This window comes from Xiphophorus hellerii, chromosome 14 (assembly GCF_003331165.1).
Source record: "Xiphophorus hellerii strain 12219 chromosome 14, Xiphophorus_hellerii-4.1, whole genome shotgun sequence".
Classification (NCBI taxonomy): domain Eukaryota; kingdom Metazoa; phylum Chordata; class Actinopteri; order Cyprinodontiformes; family Poeciliidae; genus Xiphophorus; species Xiphophorus hellerii.
In genome coordinates, this window is record NC_045685.1 from 5612375 (window position 1) to 5627601 (window position 15227).

General features: G+C 45.1%; 1 protein-coding gene and 7 non-coding genes across 8 annotated transcripts; all 8 read left to right on the forward strand.

Annotated features, from left to right (window-relative positions):
* Positions 1-2411: 2411 nt before the first annotated feature.
* trnan-guu (transfer RNA asparagine (anticodon GUU)) lies at positions 2412-2483 on the forward strand. Its single transcript has one exon. It is a non-coding gene; the product is annotated as a tRNA-Asn (tRNA).
* A 374-nt stretch (positions 2484-2857) lies between these two features.
* On the forward strand, positions 2858-2931 carry trnan-guu (transfer RNA asparagine (anticodon GUU)). The gene has a single exon. It is a non-coding gene; the product is annotated as a tRNA-Asn (tRNA).
* Positions 2932-3303: 372 nt separating this feature from the next.
* trnan-guu (transfer RNA asparagine (anticodon GUU)) lies at positions 3304-3377 on the forward strand. The gene has a single exon. It is a non-coding gene; the product is annotated as a tRNA-Asn (tRNA).
* Positions 3378-3749: 372 nt separating this feature from the next.
* trnan-guu (transfer RNA asparagine (anticodon GUU)) lies at positions 3750-3823 on the forward strand. Its single transcript has one exon. It is a non-coding gene; the product is annotated as a tRNA-Asn (tRNA).
* Positions 3824-4195: 372 nt separating this feature from the next.
* trnan-guu (transfer RNA asparagine (anticodon GUU)) lies at positions 4196-4269 on the forward strand. Its single transcript has one exon. It is a non-coding gene; the product is annotated as a tRNA-Asn (tRNA).
* Positions 4270-4641: 372 nt separating this feature from the next.
* trnan-guu (transfer RNA asparagine (anticodon GUU)) lies at positions 4642-4715 on the forward strand. Its single transcript has one exon. It is a non-coding gene; the product is annotated as a tRNA-Asn (tRNA).
* Positions 4716-5092: 377 nt separating this feature from the next.
* Positions 5093-11181, forward strand: LOC116733079 (uncharacterized). The gene is made up of 10 exons (XM_032583770.1): positions 5093-5659; positions 6075-6224; positions 6330-6416; positions 6540-6665; positions 6823-7182; positions 7267-7748; positions 7850-8177; positions 10207-10902; positions 10998-11008; positions 11127-11181. Exons 2-10 carry the CDS (start codon positions 6075-6077, stop codon positions 11179-11181), a joined length of 2295 nt encoding a protein of 764 aa, XP_032439661.1. The 5' UTR covers positions 5093-5659.
* Positions 11182-15007: 3826 nt separating this feature from the next.
* trnan-guu (transfer RNA asparagine (anticodon GUU)) lies at positions 15008-15082 on the forward strand. The gene has a single exon. It is a non-coding gene; the product is annotated as a tRNA-Asn (tRNA).
* Positions 15083-15227: the final 145 nt, after the last annotated feature.

The following is a 15227-nucleotide window of genomic DNA, read 5'->3' on the forward strand; positions in this document are numbered from 1 at the left end:
AGCGTGCTCCCTCCACCCTGTCTGCTGCCTCCACCCAGCGTGCTCCCTCCACCCAGCGTGCTCCCTCCACCCTGTCTGCTGCCTCCACCCAGCGTGCTGCCTCCACCCAGCCTGCTCCCTCCACCCAGCCAGCTCCCTCCACCCAGCCAGCTCCCTCCACCCTGTCTGCTGCCTCCACCCAGCCTGGCATTGCTGAGCCTATGTCAGAGGTGGGCATTCATAGTAAGCTGTAGAATTGAAGAAAAATTTAATAAAACTTCAAATAACTTCAACATTATTTATGTTTTCTCAGGGTTTAGATGAGGCCGGTGTACCAGGCCTGGACAAAGTTGACAGCTTGGCTGAGTATCTGGTGGAGCTAAGGAGCAAAACCTCACTGGTGCTGACCAACCAGGAGGTCAGTAACATGCATTGTTGCTTGCTGCAGACATGCACACGCCTTTCACCTCACTTGCATATTGTTGTCCTAATGTAAAATTGTTTTATTTTCCTGTTTAGGTGAGCTGCATTGTTGCTCTGTGGCAGAACCTGCTGGAGTTTGATAAACAGAGAACGGTATTTGCTGCAAGACATCAAGAAAGATTGAACACTGGGAGGTTTCGGTCCCCCAAGAAGAGGCAAGAATTTACTCCTGGGGTTGAGAGTGTAAAGAGGCATGCTCTAACCACTCCAGCCCCATCTGCCCAATGGCCAGACTGCTGCCGCTTGGTGGAGACCATCTTTGTCCGACTGTGCAATATCCATCGTAGTCCAAAGAAAAGAGGAGCAGGCACAGTCTCCAGGTGGGATTTGATCCTACAAGACTATAGAAAGATCAGGCAGCTCGTTCTGGCGAATGGAGCTGTGATGGGGCAGACACATTTGCAGCTAGTGGATGTTAGCTACACCACCCTGGTTCAGTGGCATAACAGAAGGGTCAAAAGGCAAGAGACCGCTGTGGTACTTCAAGGGCTAAACCTTCCCAGCCAGTTTTCTGTAGCTGCTGACCCGCTTCTGCCTGCAAATATACGCCCGCATTACGGCGTACCACATTCAGGGCCACTGCATACATATAGGCTACCATCCAACACTGTGGGGCAGTCAAAATTAAAAAGAAAGCTACAATTCACTGATGGGACAAATCCATCAGGACAGCGGCAGCTTCTCCCTGCCCCACCCAAAAGGCCTCAGCTAGTGGCAATTACTCCAATGGCACCACAGGGATCTGTTATCCTCACTACCCAACAGCAACAGAGTTTGTGGAACCTCTCCACCCCTCCTCCACATGCTTATCCTGTGGCCCCTGCTCTGGCCCCTGCTCTGGCCCCTGCTCTGGCCCCTGCTCTGGCTCCCAGAGCAGCCCCTGCTCAACCTGGTAGAGAACCTCGAAAATTGACTCGCAAAGTTTTGCACAACACATGCAAAAAATGCGGGCAGTTTAGAATAGCTGAAACAGGACACAGCCAATATAGAGGGCAAATTTACTGTCCCTCTAATGAAAGTCTCACTAAAGAGCAGTGGCTGGAACAAATTAAAAAGAAAAAATAAACATTTTCTTTATTTTAAATAACTTCACTGTATATAAGTTTTATTTAGTTCATAGTGTGTTTATTTTGTTTTGGGTTAATGATACAGATATTTATTCTTATTGTCATTGTGTACACAAAGTAATTCAACAAACCATACAGTAAAAGGATTTAAGTCCTTCAGCAAACCACAAATTTCTTGGTTAAGAAAAAGAAATGGGAGACTTCAATGGAAATGTGTTGCATCCAAATGCTACAATGTTTTGGGACTAACTAAAAATGTTTAATTCACTGTCTTAATTGTTGAATAAATATTTGGTTCTTTTAAACCGATAAGGTCTATGGTCTTTTGTGAGTTAATATTAGCTGCTTCAAATTCTGAATTATTGGTAATTTAAGCATACACTAGAAAAAAGATATCATTCACTTCACTCAAAGTACTTTAGGAAAGACACTTGCAATTTTAGTTTCAGTCACTGTTTTGCTGTGAAAAATGAAAATAAGCACTGGGTATGATTAAGGACATTAAAATATACATCAAGTATATAGTATACAGTATAATTTAACACATTAATTTGAATATATCAGAATAAAAAAGCAAAATTAATTAAGCAATTCAAAGTTTTAAAAAGAAAGCCTTTTATGACAAGTGTTGGGTTTTAGTTTACAGTACTACACTATCTGTACAAAAAAGCATTTAAAATGTTTTCAAGATACAAAAAAACAGCCGTTACTTCATAACACTTAAACATTAATTGTGGGAAATCTTTTCACTAAAACATAGTATGGCGACTGGTAGGATCGAACTCGCGACTCTGGGATCGGCCTCACTCTTCCCCTTTCTTCTCCCCTCCCTTTCTTCCCCCTTCCTTCCTTTCTTCCCCCCCCCAAGCAGACTATTGTTCCCCAACTTTGGCGCAATTGGTTAGCGCGTTCGGCTGTTAACCGAAAGGTTGGTGGTTCGAGCCCACCCAGGGACGACTGTCAATGTTCTTGAAAAGACAGTGGATGTTGCCTGACTAAGTATCATTAATTGTTGGGTTTCATCTGATATTCTTGGTTGCTGCTTTTGAAATACTCACTTCAGTACCTCATTGCTGCTTGAAAAGGAGTTTGACCAAATGCAACTTTTGAATTGCTGGATCTTTTGACTTTGAACTGTGGTAAGGACAGTATAGAAATCTATAAGGTTTGGCGAGAGGCTCAAGCAGTGGTTGAAGCAATTCCCCATCATCATACCGCTCAACTCTGTCTTTTGCAACAGTTATTGCATTGGATTTCAGAAGCAAGGCTGTAATGTTGCACATGTGATGAACCTCTGTCACGGCTAACTGTACCATTTCAGCATCTCTGTCTCTGTGGCGCAATTGGTTAGCGCGTTCGGCTGTTAACCGAAAGGTTGGTGGTTCGAGCCCACCCAGGGACGACTGTCAATGTTCTTGAAAAGACAGTGGATGTTGCCTGACTAAGTATCAATGGTTGTTGAATTTCATCTGCCAATCTTGTCTGCTACTTTTGAAATACTCACTTCAGTACCTCATTGCTACTTGAAAAGGACTTTGACCAAACGCAATTTTTGCATTACTACATCTTTTGACTTTGAACTGTGGTAAGGACAGTATAGAAATCTATAAGGTTTGGCGAGAGGCTCAAGCAGTGGTTGAAGCAATTCCCCATCATCATACCGCTCAACTCTGTCTTTTGCAACAGTTATTGCATTGGATTTCAGAAGCAAGGCTGTAATGTTGCACATGTGATGAACCTCTGTCACGGCTAACTGTACCATTTCAGCATCTCTGTCTCTTTGGCACAATTGGTTAGCGCGTTCGGCTGTTAACCGAAAGGTTGGTGGTTCGAGCCCACCCAGGGACGACTGTCAATGTTCTTGAAAAGGCAGTGGATGTTGCCTGACTAAGTATCAATGGTTGTTGAATTTCATCTGCCAATCTTGTCTGCTACTTTTGAAATACTCACTTCAGTAACTCATTGCTGCTTGAAAAGGACTTTGACCAAACGCAATTTTTGCATTACTACATCTTTTGACTTTGAACTGTGGTGAGGACAGTATAGAAATCTATAAGGTTTGGCGAGAGGCTCAAGCAGTGGTTGAAGCAATTCCCCATCATCATACCGCTCAACTCTGTCTTTTGCAACAGTTATTGCATTGGATTTCAGAAGCAAGGCTGTAATGTTGCACATGTGATGAACCTCTGTCACGGCTAACTGTACCATTTCAGCATCTCTGTCTCTGTGGTGCAATTGGTTAGCGCGTTCGGCTGTTAACCGAAAGGTTGGTGGTTCGAGCCCACCCAGGGACGACTGTCAATGTTCTTGAAAAGGCAGTGGATGTTGCCTGACTAAGTATCAATGATTGTTGAATTTCATCTGCCATTCATGGCTGCTGCTTTTGAAATACTCACTTCAGTACCTCATTGCTGCTTGAAAAGGAGTTTGACCAAATGCAACTTTTGAATTGCTGGATCTTTTGACTTTGAACTGTGGTAAGGACAGTATAGAAATCTATAAGGTTTGGCGAGAGGCTCAAGCAGTGGTTGAAGCAATTCCCCATCATCATACCGCTCAACTCTGTCTTTTGCAACAGTTATTGCATTGGATTTCAGAAGCAAGGCTGTAATGTTGCACATGTGATGAACCTCTGTCACGGCTAACTGTACCATTTCAGCATCTCTGTCTCTGTGGCGCAATTGGTTAGCGCGTTCGGCTGTTAACCGAAAGGTTGGTGGTTCGAGCCCACCCAGGGACGACTGTCAATGTTCTTGAAAAGACAGTGGATGTTGCCTGACTAAGTGTCATTAATTGTTGGGTTTCATCTGATATTCTTGGTTGCTGCTTTTGAAATACTCACTTCAGTACCTCATTGCTGCTTGAAAAGGAGTTTGACCAAATGCAACTTTTGAATTGCTGGATCTTTTGACTTTGAACTGTGGTAAGGACAGTATAGAAATCTATAAGGTTTGGCGAGAGGCGCAAGCAGTGGTTGAGGCAATTCCCCATCATCATACCGCTCAACTCTGTCTTTTGCAACAGTTATTGCATTGGATTTCAGAAGCAAGGCTGTAATGTTGCACATGTGATGAACCTCTGTCACGGCTAACTGTACCATTTCAGCATCTCTGTCTCTGTGGCGCAATTGGTTAGCGCGTTCGGCTGTTAACCGAAAGGTTGGTGGTTCGAGCCCACCCAGGGACGACTGTCAATGTTCTTGAAAAGGCAGTGGATGTTGCCTGACTAAGTATCAATGATTGTTGAATTTCATCTGCCATTCTTGTCTGCTACTTTTGAAATACTCACTTCAGTTCCTCATTGCTACTTGAAAAGGACTTTGACCAAACGCAATTTTTGCATTACTACATCTTTTGACTTTGAACTGTGGTGAGGACAGTATAGAAATCTATAAGGTTTGGCGAGAGGCTCAAGCAGTGGTTGAAGCAATTCCCCATCATCATACCGCTCAACTCTGTCTTTTGCAACAGTTATTGCATTGGATTTCAGAAGCAAGGCTGTAATGTTGCACATGTGATGAACCTCTGTCACGGCTAACTGTACCATTTCAGCATCTCTGTCTCTGTGGCGCTACTTCGCTCACGTTAGTCGGTGTTTCTCCTCCAATGGCGCTTGCCCCTCTCCATTCTCACATTGAACGGTTTAGCCAATGTCGTACCGCCTCATAATGGACCGAGCCTATCAATGTCCGCGCTCACAATGGAAATCGGCCAATCACCGTGGCGACATGCGAGCCTATCAATGTCCGCGCTCACAATGGAAATCGGCCAATCACCGTGGCGACATGCGAGCCTATCAATGTCCGCGCTCACAATGGAAATCGGCCAATCACCGTGGCGACATGCGAGCCTATCAATGTCCGCGCTCACAATGGAAATCGGCCAATCACCGTGGCGACATGCGAGCCTATCAATGTCCGCGCTCACAATGGAACATTGCCAATCACCGTGACCCCTCCCTCCCTCAGACGCCCTCACGCCCCCCACCACCACAAACAAAACAAATTTCGAATTTTATTTTTAAAAATAAAAACCGTTGGAAGATTCTGAAAGTCAGATGTCAGTAGCCTAGCTTCGTTGAAGAAGGATTCGTCATCACATCATTGATCTCTCGACCTAAACGATCTTGCTGTGAGTACCCATTAATATTGTTTATTGTCTGTTGTCGTTCAAACAGATTTCGTATTTATAATTGTACATCAGCTAAAATAATATATTGTGGGTTAAATAAAAGGGCGACATAATGATGTCATGTTCTGAGTGCAAGAGTAAGGACACATTTTATTTTATAATATAGTAGTAACATTTTAAGTTAAAATGTAAATGCATACATAGATATCAACCTATATATAGACCAACCTCGATCGATCGATCGATCGATCGAGGTTTATAGTTTTTTTTTTTTACCTCATCATAATTAGCACCGAAAACTATGGCTTTGATTTTACTTTTAAATGCTTTTATGTCATACCCATTGTTAGTTGTGCACAAAGTGCATCATTAGTTTATGGAATTTGATTCTGCTAATTCCCAATGTTATCTTCAGATGAGCACCAAGCCAAAGAGCCACAAAGGTATGGGGGATGGGGAGTGGATGGCAAGGCTTAAGGCATTTGCCAGCACTGGGGTTTGGCCTTCCAATGCAGGGAATAGACCAGCCCCAAGGCAGAAGAAATGGCATGATATCTATCAGAAGGTAAAGTGAAGTCACTGTTTCATTCACTTGTGTGTGTAGATATGTTTATAAAAAAGGACAGACTTGAGTAGCTGTCATTAATAAGATTATGTTACACTGTTTCAGATAGAAAAATGCCCCATGCAAGTTCGGGGACAGACCACCCTTTTTGGAGCGTCTGTCACTTGTGACTGTGGTTTTCACACTGTTAAAGTAAGCTGGTTTAAAATAATATCTAATAACAATCACTTCTTAGTCAAATTTGAAGCTATGTCTTGTCTCTTGCAATTCTGGTGAATGGTGACTTTTATACTTAAAATATCTTTGTTTTGGTAGCCTGCACTGCAGCCTCCTTCTGCACCTCCTTCTTTGACCCCACAGTCTGTGGGTTCACAATCTAATTCTGGAGATACAGCAACAGCCACCCGCTGTTTCCTGAGGTCCCCTCCATCTTTGTCAAGGGTAAATGTTCTTGTTTGTTTGCTCAATACTTTATATTATTGATTCTGTCTTGGCAACAAACTATAATAGTTTTTGAACAAAACATTTTCTTGTGCTTATTTTGATGTAGTGATTTATAAAGTATATACTTCACATGATTGTACATTTCTCGTTTCAGTTCACTAAGTCCTATTTTGGGGGTTCTCTTTCGGATTCAGTGAAGCCAAACTTGGTGGCCCGGAAGACACCGAGTCCCTCTCCATCCTCTGTGAGGAGCCCAAGTCCCTCTCCATCCTCTGTGAGGAGCCCAAGTCCCTCTCCATCCTCTGTGAGGAGCCCAAGTCCCTTTCCATCCTCCGTGAGGAGCCCAAGTCCTTCTCCATCCTCTGTGAGGAGCCCAAGTCCCTCTCCATCCTCTGTGAGGAGCCCAAGTCCCTTTCCATCCTCCGTGAGGAGCCCAAGTCCTTCTCCATCCTCTGTGAGGAGCCCTAGTGTTGCTCCATCCTCCCAGACACACTCCGGCAAGACAGTTGCATCTGTGAGTACAGCATTGTATATTCATTAAAGTAAAGCAGTTCTAAGATATCTGTTTTCAAACATATTTATGTTCTGTTGTTTTTAGGAACAGCCTTCAACGTCTCTGTTACAACCAGCTGCAGGTGATAATGCAGCTTCTTTCTGGTTGCCGAGTGAGATGAGGAAAACCATCCCTGTGCAGGATCAAAGATGGATCTCAAATACCCTCTTTAAATCTGGCAAACTGCGCCCAGATTTAAAGCTGTGGTACGAGCCTCCTGCGCCGGCCCTCATTTACCATCAGGTGCCAACACCTGAGAGGTTTTTTTCACATCGGCTCCTCGTATGGATGCCCTACCATCAGTGGAAGGTCAGGGTGTTCTGCAAAACTTGTGGGAATCATCTTACAGGTGCTGGCATCCACAAGAGGGCTCGGAAAGTCCTGGATATTGATAGGTATTACCTCCTTGTGACGGAGACACTCAGGTGCAGCGGGTGTAATCTCACGTATCTATCAACATCCCAGAGCATCCGAGACCAGCTGGACTTGCCGCACCAGAAACTATTTCGGCTCATCCTCACCCAAAAGTGAGTAAAACATTTAGTAAAATGCTAACTGAAGGAATGAAGATATTACATTACATGCAAATGTAACTGCAAAATAAATACTTTGTTAATCTGCCTTCCAGGTATGCTTGTGACATACGAGTGATCAGGCTGATGAGAGACAGGACACAGGGCAACAGTTCAGCACGGCTGCTGAAGCAGCTGAAAGAAAACCACGGGGAGGAGTGGCTGAACAGGTTGGGGCACTATCTGGAGGAGTGCGCTAACTTTGTAAATAGACCCAGCCTTTTCCCTGTGGTGTGCCAGGAGCCCCCAGAACCAGCTGACATCCCCACTGATCGCTGGTTGTTGTCAGTGTATGGCAGAGATATTCTGTCACGCATAGAACACATAAAAGCCAGCATCACCTCCACCTTGGGGACAGTTCTGAAGCTGGACTCCACCAAAAAGGTTAGTAACCATGTAATGATAATCGTCAAGTTAAAACAGCAAATGGTACATTTGTGAGTGCATTTACTATCTCCACCCAACTGGCACACACATCACAGAGAATCAAGCGCACCCCTCCCTTTCAATCAGGCCTATCTGAAGTCTATAAGGTAACTTGGCACACCTGTGCTCACAATGATCTCTTCAGACAAAGAGCCTCAGCTTCAAGCTTCCACAAAGACACCACTGGTAGGAACTGGACATTATGCACAGTTTATATCATTTAATCTGCATTCAGAAGACCAAATTAGTAGTGATGGTGAGATGAAGCCTCATGAGGCATTGAACCACTTGAGCCAACTGGTTCGAGAAAGGGTTCATTTCTTGAGGCTTCATGTGCACACGAAACCACCTACTGGCCAGGTGTATAATCACAGCCAGCTGTATCTTAACACGTGTGATGCATTGAATTTTTGTCTATTATGGCTCTTGGGAATGACTTCACAAAAGGTGTAGGACGAAATCATTTGTCTACATAAATTATGTATACACATATGTGTATAATAAAATATTGTTTGAATGTATCCTCTGTGTGTAATTATTCCCAAAATAGTAGTGTCATGTGATATGGCATGTTGTGTAATAAAGTTTTTCTGTGACTCTAGAAAAATGGCATGGGCTTAATCAGGCAGAGGACAGTGAAAGTGCTTGTGGAACTAGGGAGGGGGCAGTGAATAGGCTAATGCTTGTGTAACTTGGATGATTTCATGCATTTTTATTAAGAAACAACAATTTCTCCACAGTTTTTGGTTTCAAACGATTTCTCTTTTTTGACACTACATGGATGATGTGTTATTATTGTACCCCAACTCCTTGGAGCACAATAAACACCTCACCTTTACAGAAAATAAGAAACAGTGAAAAATACAGTTCCTCATAAGCAAACATAATGCATCTGCAAATGTTCAGTTCACCTTACCTTGTTAGGGCTTATCAAATCAAAATGTTCCCACATAGGGGAAATCCTCCTCTTTCTCGCCGGCTCCATCCTACTCCTATCCTGTCCTCGCGCTCCTAAATCTCCTATCTATCTATCTCTCTCCTAAACTCTCCAAACACCAAACTAACTGTCTCAAACTAAATAACCACTATCCAAACTCTGCTATCCAAACTATCAAAACTCTATCCACTCTCTCAACTGACCGCAACTCGCCTACAACAACCCACATTTTGAATGGAGCCTGTGGGGTTTCTAAAGCTGTCAAACCCCGCGCCAACATCTGAGCCACTTCCCGAAGCAGTCACGTGGTACAGCCAGGCAGCGAGGCTTCGGACGTCATCGTTTCCGGCTCCTCCCCTAAATGAAGCAAGCCTCGATACGCGCTTTACGGAAACGCCCCCTCCATTACTCGACACACGCCTCGGAGCCTCGGCACATCACGTAACATCACTACAAATTAGCCTTGGTGATGAAATGGGATTTATGTGTGTGGAATGTAGTTTGTTTGTTCATTCACTGTTCACTTAAAAGTAGATTAACATTACCTGGAAAACTAGTTCATTAGTTCATTGTGATCTGTAATTGATTTTGTTTCATTTGTTTGTAGGTTTTCAAACTGCTCTGTGACTCTCTGTGACTACTTCTGCAAAATCATGGTGGTCTTACACTGTTAATTGAACTAATCTAAAGACAAAAAGAAAAGATGAATAAAAGATGTCGCTGAAATGAGTGGTTCCTGCATTTCTTTGAGGGAAGCAAGCTTTTTCAAGTTTGGGCAGAAGCTGAGGTGGTTTAAAGAGAGCAAAAAACTTGACAATAATAATATTGATTATTATATCCTACTTGGAAAAAAAGTTGTACACTACTAAATTTAAAACGCTAATAATTTTAAAAATGTTTGGGATAACTTTTTTTCTGTTTCACAAACAATTAAACTTGTGAAAAGTTTATTGTTCTAAGTACATTGAAAATGTTATGAAATACACAGCCGGCAGTGGTTTCTGTAGACATGAGAAACGGCAAGATTTAATTCCACACTTTCTATTGTAGATCACCAAAAAGCTGGCTGGCCACAGCAAAGGAACGGCTCTGTGGGTGTCGTCAGTCAGCAATGAGCTGGGCCAAATATTGAATAGTGTCCTGACTGTCCAGGAGGGTCCAGGACTGGACAAAATGGCTGCAGGACTGATGGAGCGGTACCGCCAGGCTGGGGCTGCACCTCCAAAGGTGCTGTATGTGGACTGTGGCTGCTGTGTTAGTGAAGGCCTCAGCAAGCTGCAGGCCAGGTTTGGAGGGTGGCCAGATATTTACATTCGCCTGGACATTTGGCACTTTATGCGGAGGCTGGCTGTTGGTTGTACCACGGATGCCCACCCTCTGTATCCTGCTTTCATGCGGGCACTGTCCTCCTGCATTTTTGAGTGGGATGCAGGGGACCTTGACCTTCTTCGACGAGCGAAAGAAAGGCAGCTCCAGCAGGAACAGAGGCCAGGTATAACCAACACCATGGTGGACAGGCAGATAACCAAGAAGGAGTTGAGTAATTTCTGTCGTAGGAGGACACGGGGAGAGGACATCACTACTGTCCTTATTGAACGACTGCTGGAGGAGCTGAATGGTCCAAAAGGGAGAGATTTGATGGGGGTTCCCTTACTGGATGAAGTCAGGATAAAACACATCTGGGGTGTCCAAAAACGGCATGTGAAATGCATTCAGGATGCTGCAGGGATTCAGTTGTACACTGAGGTGGGCAGTGTCAACAAGAGCGGAATCAAGTTGACACGTTATCGCTGTTCACGAGGCTCTACATCCCTGGAGTCATTTCATTGTCATTTAAACAGGTTTATTCCAGGTAAGTCGCTTTCTAACATGACTACAACACTTTACTGTATATTTTTTGCAAAACTGGATCAACCAGTATTGTTTCAAAGACATTAATATGATGTGTTGTTTTTTTCCTTTTTTTACAGGAACCAGTGCAAACTTACTGAATTTCCAGCTCTACCTCCTGGAAGGCCTGAATAGATGGAATCAGGATCGGGGTTCTGCAGCAGTGACCAACAAACCATCGTCTCTTCTGACATATGCTGGAGACATGACTCAGTCCATAAATCAGAACAGCTTGAAGGTGCTGGGACGAGAGTACGTCCCACAATTTATGCCCCCTTCAAAGTACACAGGTACAAATGAAATATGTGAAGGATAAACAGTTTAAGATAAACTATAGTATAAAAAATCAATAATATGTAACATGTTTTGGAATGTTTTACTATCAATATCTTTGATTTTCCATAGGTGAGCTACTGGGCGTTGACTACCTTCTAAGTCAAACAGGAAAGCCACTGAAACCCCAGCCTGACTCAGAAGAGACAGATGTTCTGCTGGAAGATGTGGAGGCTAATGTAGCAGAGGAAGATGAAGGCTTTGTGGACGAAGAAGCTTTGGACTTTCTAGTATCAGAGCTAGACGATGAGACCCTTTTCTCAGCTACATCACATCTCGAATCCTCCCCCCAGCCTGCTGCCTCCACCCAGCCAGCTCCCTCCACCCAGCCAGCTGCCTCCACCCAGCCAGCTGCCTCCACCCAGCGTGCTGCCTCCACCCAGCGTGCTGCCTCCACTCAGTCAGCTGCCTCCACCCAGCCAGCTCCCTCCACCCAGCCTGCTGCCTCCATCCAGTCTGCTGCCTCCACTCAGTCTGCTGCCTCCACCCAGCCAGCTCCCTCCACCCAGCCAGCTGCCTCCACCCAGCGTGCTGCCTCCACTCAGTCAGCTGCCTCCATCCAGTCTGCTGCCTCCACCCAGCCAGCTCCCTCCACCCAGCCTGCTGCCTCCATCCAGTCTGCTGCCTCCACTCAGTCTGCTGCCTCCACCCAGCGTGCTCCCTCCACCCAGCCTGCTGCCTCCACCCAGCCTGCTGCCTCCACTCAGTCTGCTGCCTCCACTCAGTCTGCTGCCTCCACCCAGTCTGCTGCCTCCACCCAGCCAGCTCCCTCCACCCAGCCAGCTGCCTCCACCCAGCGTGCTGCCTCCACTCAGTCTGCTGCCTCCACCCAGCCAGCTCCCTCCACCCAGCCTGCTGCCTCCATCCAGTCTGCTGCCTCCACTCAGTCTGCTGCCTCCACCCAGCGTGCTCCCTCCACCCAGCCTGCTGCCTCCACCCAGCCTGCTGCCTCCACTCAGTCTGCTGCCTCCACTCAGTCTGCTGCCTCCACCCAGCCAGCTCCCTCCACCCAGCGTGCTGCCTCCACCCAGCCTGCTGCCTCCACTCAGTCAGCTGCCTCCACTCAGTCAGCTGCCTCCACTCAGTCAGCTGCCTCCACCCAGCGTGCTGCCTCCACCCAGCGTGCTGCCTCCACCCAGCGTGCTGCCTCCACTCAGTCAGCTGCCTCCACTCAGTCAGCTGCCTCCACCCAGCGTGCTGCCTCCACCCAGCCAGCTCCCTCCACCCAGCGTGCTGCCTCCACCCAGCCTGCTGCCTCCACTCAGTCTGCTGCCTCCACTCAGTCTGCTGCCTCCACTCAGCCTGCTCCCTCCACCCAGCCTGCTCCCTCCACCCAGCCTGCTCCCTCCACCCAGCGTGCTGCCTCCACCCTGTCTGCTCCCTCCACCCAGCCAGCTCCCTCCACCCTGTCTGCTGCCTCCACCCAGCCTGGCATTGCTGAGCCTATGTCAGAGGTGGGCATTCATAGTAAGCTGTAGAATTGAAGAAAAATTTAATAAAACTTCAAATAACTTCAACATTATTTATGTTTTCTCAGGGTTTAGATGAGGCCGGTGTACCAGGCCTGGACAAAGTTGACAGCTTGGCTGAGTATCTGGTGGAGCTAAGGAGCAAAACCTCACTGGTGCTGACCAACCAGGAGGTCAGTAACATGCATTGTTGCTTGCTGCAGACATGCACACGCCTTTCACCTCACTTGCATATTGTTGTCCTAATGTAAAATTGTTTTATTTTCCTGTTTAGGTGAGCTGCATTGTTGCTCTGTGGCAGAACCTGCTGGAGTTTGATAAACAGAGAACGGTATTTGCTGCAAGACATCAAGAAAGATTGAACACTGGGAGGTTTCGGTCCCCCAAGAAGAGGCAAGAATTTACTCCTGGGGTTGAGAGTGTAAAGAGGCATGCTCTAACCACTCCAGCCCCATCTGCCCAATGGCCAGACTGCTGCCGCTTGGTGGAGACCATCTTTGTCCGACTGTGCAATATCCATCGTAGTCCAAAGAAAAGAGGAGCAGGCACAGTCTCCAGGTGGGATTTGATCCTACAAGACTATAGAAAGATCAGGCAGCTCGTTCTGGCGAATGGAGCTGTGATGGGGCAGACACATTTGCAGCTAGTGGATGTTAGCTACACCACCCTGGTTCAGTGGCATAACAGAAGGGTCAAAAGGCAAGAGACCGCTGTGGTACTTCAAGGGCTAAACCTTCCCAGCCAGTTTTCTGTAGCTGCTGACCCGCTTCTGCCTGCAAATATACGCCCGCATTACAGCGTACCACATTCAGGGCCACTGCATACATATAGGCTACCATCCAACACTGTGGGGCAGTCAAAATTAAAAAGAAAGCTACAATTCACTGATGGGACAAATCCATCAGGACAGCGGCAGCTTCTCCCTGCCCCACCCAAAAGGCCTCAGCTAGTGGCAATTACTCCAATGGCACCACAGGGATCTGTTATCCTCACTACCCAACAGCAACAGAGTTTGTGGAACCTCTCCACCCCTCCTCCACATGCTTATCCTGTGGCCCCTGCTCTGGCCCCTGCTCTGGCCCCTGCTCTGGCTCCCAGAGCAGCCCCTGCTCAACCTGGTAGAGAACCTCGAAAATTGACTCGCAAAGTTTTGCACAACACATGCAAAAAATGCGGGCAGTTTAGAATAGCTGAAACAGGACACAGCCAATATAGAGGGCAAATTTACTGTCCCTCTAATGAAAGTCTCACTAAAGAGCAGTGGCTGGAACAAATTAAAAAGAAAAAATAAACATTTTCTTTATTTTAAATAACTTCACTGTATATAAGTTTTATTTAGTTCATAGTGTGTTTATTTTGTTTTGGGTTAATGATACAGATATTTATTCTTATTGTCATTGTGTACACAAAGTAATTCAACAAACCATACAGTAAAAGGATTTAAGTCCTTCAGCAAACCACAAATTTCTTGGTTAAGAAAAAGAAATGGGAGACTTCAATGGAAATGTGTTGCATCCAAATGCTACAATGTTTTGGGACTAACTAAAAATGTTTAATTCACTGTCTTAATTGTTGAATAAATATTTGGTTCTTTTAAACCGATAAGGTCTATGGTCTTTTGTGAGTTAATATTAGCTGCTTCAAATTCTGAATTATTGGTAATTTAAGCATACACTAGAAAAAAGATATCATTCACTTCACTCAAAGTACTTTAGGAAAGACACTTGCAATTTTAGTTTCAGTCACTGTTTTGCTGTGAAAAATGAAAATAAGCACTGGGTATGATTAAGGACATTAAAATATACATCAAGTATATAGTATACAGTATAATTTAACACATTAATTTGAATATATCAGAATAAAAAAGCAAAATTAATTAAGCAATTCAAAGTTTTAAAAAGAAAGCCTTTTATGACAAGTGTTGGGTTTTAGTTTACAGTACTACACTATCTGTACAAAAAAGCATTTAAAATGTTTTCAAGATACAAAAAAACAGCCGTTACTTCATAACACTTAAACATTAATTGTGGGAAATCTTTTCACTAAAACATAGTATGGCGACTGGTAGGATCGAACTCGCGACTCATGGATCGGCCTCATTCTTCCCCTTTCTTCCCCCTTCCTTCCTTTCTTTCCCCCCCCAAGCAGACTATTCTTCCGCCAACTTTGGCGCAATTGGTTAGCGCGTTCGGCTGTTAACCGAAAGGTTGGTGGTTCGAGCCCACCCAGGGACGACTGTCAATGTTCTTGAGAAGACAGTGGATGTTGCCTGACTAAGTATCATTAATTGTTGGATTTCATCTGCCATTCATGGCTGCTGCTTTTGAAATACTCACTTCAGTACCTCATTGCTACTTGAAAAGGACTTTGACCAAACGC

Excerpts from the sequence above, each read along its gene's own strand:
- LOC116733079 (XM_032583770.1), top strand. The coding sequence starts at position 6,075 with ATGAGCACCAAGCCAAAGAGCCACAAAGGTATGGGGGATGGGGAGTGG. Across the intron at positions 7,749-7,849 it reads CGGCTCATCCTCACCCAAAA|GTATGCTTGTGACATACGAG; the intron begins GTGAGTAAAACA and ends TCTGCCTTCCAG. Across the intron at positions 8,178-10,206 it reads AGCTGGACTCCACCAAAAAG|ATCACCAAAAAGCTGGCTGG; the intron begins GTTAGTAACCAT and ends TTTCTATTGTAG.